At 46.8% G+C, this 6,179-nt stretch overlaps 1 protein-coding gene across 1 annotated transcript in view; it reads right to left on the reverse strand.

The window, feature by feature from the left end:
- GPM6A (glycoprotein M6A) overlaps positions 1-3,529 on the reverse strand; it is a 340,823-nt gene extending 337,294 nt beyond the window's left edge. Inside the window, exon 1 of the mRNA XM_059384100.1 lies at positions 3,300-3,529. Within this exon, the coding sequence (XP_059240083.1) occupies positions 3,300-3,303 (4 nt within the window). The 5' untranslated portion in view covers positions 3,304-3,529. The remainder of the gene's footprint in view (positions 1-3,299) is intronic.
- Between the last annotated feature and the right edge of the window lie 2,650 nt (positions 3,530-6,179).

The following is a 6,179-nucleotide window of genomic DNA, read 5'->3' on the forward strand; positions in this document are numbered from 1 at the left end:
TATTATAGATTTCTCATTAGAAGTATCTTTCATCTATCTTTTTTCTTCTTTCCCCTGTCACCATATTCCACTATGCCTGGTCTAAATGTATGTCGTATCATTTCAGGATTACTTTGACAACTGGGTCTATCTTCTGGGTCTATCTTCTCCAATGTATCCTTTGAATTAAACAACACTGATCAATTCATCTCCTTTAAGCACTAATTTCATTGTAATTCTTCTATGCTCAAAAACCCTCCATGACTCCCTGTTTCCTATCGTGTAAATTCTAAATTCCTCTGGTTACTTTTGAACGCTCTCCAAAATCAAGTCCATTCTGTCAACTCAGCTCTATGTCTTACTACTCCCTAAAACTGATTTCCTTCCTGCTTTGAGAAAAGACCCATTGTCCTATCTAGAACACCTCTTCTCTCACCAAACCCTTTCACATCCCCCCCAAATCAGGTTCAATACCACTCCCTCCATGAAACTTTCCACAATAACCTCTGGAACTGAACAATGTCCAATATCATGTTTTAAATAAATCAAAGAGCAGTAGGTGATGTAGTTACAGGAGAAATTAAAAATACTCCGGACCTATCTCACTATTAGAAGCTTGCAGGTCAAAGTTGGCCTTGAAGCTAAAATGCAAATACTCTTGGCAAACAGTTAGTCCTGCATTTTTTTAGTATGAAACACTTCATCATATCCCTTCCGTAGAGCAATATTTGAGGGCAGAGGAAAAACCCTGTTGCATAGCTAGATAAGCTGAAGGCATCACTGAGGAAAGAAAATATAAGAAGGAAGCAAGAGATGCCAGAATCTCAATCTGCCCACTTCGCAAATAACCTTTCCTTTTTTTTTTTTTTTGAGAATTAGCCTTGTGCATTATAGATATAACTATAAATTATTCAGAATATTTGATTAACCAATTACCCTCATTCTTCTACAATGCTAGAGTATGGATTTCTTCTGAGTCAAACAAGAATTGATTGCTATATTCACTCCCATAGCACCATCTTCCTTTCTATAAATGATAAATTTCGGTTGTCATGACACCAGAAAAAGATGGATTCAGCTTCCTGGCATACCCAGGCATTCTCCTACACTGTTTTCCCCTTCATCCTAGCAGTATGGACTCCAACGTCCTCACCCCCTGCTACCACTAAATGAAAGAAATTCTGACTAACATTCTCTGTTTTTCACAAGTAAATTAAAAGAAGAGGAGAAAGATGACCTTAATTGACGAAGAGTCTTCTCTCTAGTTTCTGTACATAATTCGGTGGCTCTTCCTATCTCTGCACTGAGGGTGTGGGCCACTGTCCTGAGTCTTGGCATCTTGATCTCACTCTTTGTTGCTACATACTAGTTTTCTCTACTCCCTGACCCCTGGGTTCTCACTCGCTTGCTCTACCTACTCTCTCTTACTAGCCAACTTGAGTTCTTAGTGATTTCAATCTCAATAAGAAAAATGTAATGTGTTAAGTGAAGAAGGTGGAGACAAATTTTAGGTATCTGTCAGATTACAAATAGGGAGGAGAATCTGTAAGAATCTGTAAGAGTTAGAGACCAAGCTCAGGATTACCCTAAGGGCTCAGGTGTTAGCTCCACCTTGTTTCCATAAAAACAGCTTCCTGTAACAGGGATCATGGCTTATTTATCCAAGGGCTACTGAAGTAAAATTCAGGACCAACCGTTTTCATTACAGTGTGGAAATGCAAGCTAGAGAAACAATTAACTTCAAAATTAAAAGTAACTTACCGTTTGTTTCAAAGATAGTCCCCTCAAGCTTAAGGTTACAAGGTAAATGATTTCATTCTTTCTAGAGACTTGTATGTTGGATACAAATTGTATCTTAGTGCTTTTAGTGGGGTAACTGAGTAAATTCCATTAAGTCAATTATTTCGGCTTTCCATTCCTAAGAGTTTCCTCCCTCCGTGTGTTATACTCACAAGAGTTTACATTCTCATGTACAATGAAAAGCATGGAAGACCAAACCTGAAATACTTTCTGCACACTTGGGAAAATGTTTTATCTTTCCTTTTTCACTTGGAAATATTCCAATATTTCAGAAAACTTCTAAAGACAGATCTCCATTCTGGAGATCCTTTGCCACACTGCTTTATTCAAAGGCCCTCAAAATGGGTCTTTCTAAGACTTCCGGGTCAAGCAAAAAGGGACTATGAATGTCTTGACCACAATTCACATTCATAGGCAAAAATGTCCTCAGCCTTCTCTTTTTTCCTTTCTCCCAAATTGGCCAGTGTGTATAAACTCCGCCGATTAGCAGTCCAAGCATCCCCTAACCCTTGAGTCTGTGGGAACTTAGGAATTTCAACCCGAGGTGGGGCCCGGGTCGCGAAGCCTCCTCTCCCCTGAAGAAATCCTTTCCAACAAAGGACAAGGGAGAGGCCGGGGGAGGGGCGCGCGACGGACTCGGACGCGGAGATACGCGTGTGCGGGCGCGGAATAGTAAACCCGACTGCGGGCGGCTCGCTCATCGGTCACCGGCAAATGCAGCGCCGCGCGACCCCGCGGGTCCCCCCGGCCGAGCGAAGCGCGTCTGGGAGGGCGCGGGTGCCTCCTCTCCCGCCCCTCGCTGCGGCTCCGCGAACTCTCCCCGAGGGACCAGCTCCTCGCGCCGGGTCTGGATCGATGGTTTCGCACCAGGTTCGCCCACCCCCTCCACCCCTCCACCCCCGCACCCCCGCACCCCCGCACCCCACCCAGCCACATTCCTGGGGCCGTGCCTCGCGGCGGCCGCCCAACTCCGCCGCATGGACCCCGTCCAGAAGCTCGCGCAGGGCTGGACTGCGCCAGCTCCGCCGCCCCCAGCCCCGCGGGGGCGCAGGCAGAACCCACCGGCCCTCGGCCTCAACTTCCAACCTTTTGTGCCAATGCGGCACTCAGCCGAGACGGGGACGCGTCGCCAGCGTCCCCGCGGTCGCCCCGCGCCGGCCCCTCCCGCGCGGAAACCTGTGCGAATGGAAGTTGTGCGAAGTTTCCGCTCCTCGCGCCCCACCTCAACTTGCTCCCCGAGCGGCACGCTGCGGCGCGGGGACGCGGGCGGACGGCGGTCCCCGGGCACGCCCGCCCCCTCAGGCTCCCCACGCCGCTCCCCCGGCGCCGAGCGCGGAGCCCCCGGGCCGCCGTCCCCGCGCGCTCGCGGCCGGGGGCGTCGGCGCAGCCTCCCGCGGGCCTCCCTCCGCCGGGTCCCCGCCGCCCCGCGCCCGGCAGAGGTCCCGCGCCCGACGGGGAGGCCGAGCCACGTCCGCTCGCCGTCCGCGCCAGCCAGTCCCGCGGCCCGCCCGCGCACTCACCCATGGCCCGACGTCCTGCAGCGCGGCGGCTCGGGGCCCACGTCCCTGGACGAGCGGCCTCAGACGGGCGCGAGTGACCAAGTTCTCCCCGCCGCTCCTCAGCTCCCGGCGCCGCGGCGAGTGGCAGCCTCACCCCTCCCGGCGGAGCGGGTCTCGGGGTTCCCAGAGCCTCTGAGGACGCGCAGACCCCTCCCTCTTCCCACCTGCCTCGTCAGGCTAATGGCTACTGCCCGGCCCCTCGCGCGCGCTCTCCTCCCCGCGCCCCCCACCCCGCCCCCTTTCGCTGAGCCGCGGGCCACGTGCAGACGCCTCCCCCCACCCCGCCCCGCAACGCGGAATACACACCGCGGACGCACGCCTGGCCTCGGCCCCCCACCGGGGACACTGTGGCCAAAATAATAACCCCGAACGGAGGGACTAGGAACAGATCATTCCAGAAGAGACAGATGTGATAGGGTGATTTCACATTCCCTAAGACCGTCTCTTGTCTTAAGTATACCGTGTGGTGTTTCTTTCTTTTTTTTTTTTTTTTTCTTCCCTTAATAACGATATTACTGAAGACAAGAGGAAAAGAAAATTCTCCTTTTATTTTATATTAAATCTCTCTTCTTTTTTCTATGTTATATATGTTGGCTTCTGTGACCTGGCAAGGCTGTGAAGTACTAAAAGCGCCCTTCCCCCCCAACACACCCACCCATAATATGCAGAAGTCACCTGGAAAATAAATGACTCAATCCAGGAGGGAGCTGACGCTGCAGAAAGAACACTGGACTTATCCGCCTGGGGGGATGAATTGTGATCTGGCTCTACTGCTGATATACAGGGACTCAGTTTCCTAATTTGTAAAACGAAGGATCTGGAAAATAGGATCTCTAAGGTCCCTTCATGCTAAAAAAAAAAAAAAAAAAAGAAAGAAAGAAAGAAAGAAAAAAAAAGAAAAGAAAGAAATTATGTAATTATAATGGCCTAGTTCTTTCAGGTTTCAGACTGGAGAAGTTAATTTCAGCAAATCTGTCCCCAAAGTGTCTTAAGCTTCTTTCTCAGCCTAAAGTATACAAATCTATGCCACAAACATGTGGAAAAATAAAGTGAGCAAGGTTACTAACCTTGAGGAACGTTGCTACCTAATGCAGAAGAGGTGATACAAAAAATAAAGAACAGAATGTTCAGCAGAAAGACATGAAGAAATGCAGAGCATATCATTAAAATGGCACAGAAACATGTGCACAGCTGTTTCTCACATAATGGAAGAGGTACACTCCTGGAAGGGGTGTTGGAAATGCATTTCAGTCAAATGGGAATAGAAAGTTATTCTTGTGGGAGGGGAAAGGAAGTAGTCCATGGAAGTTGTAACTGTTCAACACACCATTTAGAAATGCATCATGTTTCTGGAAATTGACTAACAGGAACTGTGATTGCAGCAAAGTGTAACACTTATCCATGGGTTCCATCAAGGTAAATGATGAATGTATGGAGATTAATTCCTAAACACAGCTTTTGGATCACCACAAATAACCAGCCACTTACTTCTCAGGACCTATTTCAAAGCATTACAAGTCTAAAAAAGTCTAAAAAATTAGAACTAGTTTTATTTTTCTTAATGGAATTGTATTATGATTCCAAAATATACAATGACAATAATAACATTAAGTACAGTTTATGAAATGCAGGACACTGTTCTAAGGGCTTTATATTAATTAATGTAATTCTCACAGCAAACTTAGAAGGGAGATACCATTATTCCCACTTTCCAGATGAGGCTGAGCCACAAATAAATAAATCACTTGCCCAAATTCACGTAGGTAATAAACAAGAAGGTGAGATTCAAACCTGAGTGGAAACACTCCAGAGCCCAGGATCTCAACCAGTTAACAACACTGTGTCTCAGTATCAGTGTGGATGGCTGCATGCTTGAGCAAGACGGTGGTATCTTCCAACACTGAGTGTAATCTATAAATATTTTAGACACTCTCAGTGACTTATAAGAATTTTGAAATACACTAAAAATATAACTTGTTATATACTGCCATCTAAATCATGATGCTGTTACTCTTTTGGCTGATTGTAAGTGAATTTTGATGTTTACATAATCTGTCTTACAGTGACCATATAAATGGGCATCAATATCCTGGATCTCAGGTATAAAAAAGCCATTATCTCATCCGAGTTGTAACAAATTATATAATTTCATACAGGCATTCACTAAGCATGTCAAGTAATTCATTGTCTCAGTTTCTATGTTCTAATCATAATGCCTATTCTCCAGCATTTCTGCTTTCTCGTGTCTCGCAGCTGATTGTCTATCAAGTCTCCAAATTATCTCTCCACTCCTCCTTCATTTCTAGCCCCACAGTCTTGTTCACTTCTCCACAAGTCCCGTGGGCATGGGACTCCCACTTCTTTTTTAGAACATGAAGCTTCTCACCAGTCATTGAACTCACAACTGGGGCTCTAGCTAAATTCTTAGGTGAATGGAGATGCTTCATTACATTATATTACTGCAAATACGAAGGTTTGATGTGGGCAGAGAGTAACTGCTGGTCATGCGTTGAGCGTTTTCTGTCTCAGATACTTTTCCAGCATCACCGTGATTTGATTCATTCAGGGAGAATGCAGAATTGAGAGAAAAAGATCATCAACAGTGAGAAATTAGAGCACACAAACATTTAATAGCTGTAGGCAAGGGGTCCATACACAGGAGGGCAAAGAATCCTCTTGGGCTAGGGAAAGAACCCAGGTGGGGTAATTTTCCCCACAGGAATGGCCAACTGGATTAGATACCACAGACCGGGCCAATAAGATAAGTACTGAAATGCTCTCTTTGGATTTGGCAGTTATGACACCAGTTATGAGACTGGTGAGACTTCCATGTTGGTTAAC

This window comes from Mustela nigripes, chromosome 18, assembly GCF_022355385.1.
Source record: "Mustela nigripes isolate SB6536 chromosome 18, MUSNIG.SB6536, whole genome shotgun sequence".
NCBI classification, from domain to species: domain Eukaryota; kingdom Metazoa; phylum Chordata; class Mammalia; order Carnivora; family Mustelidae; genus Mustela; species Mustela nigripes.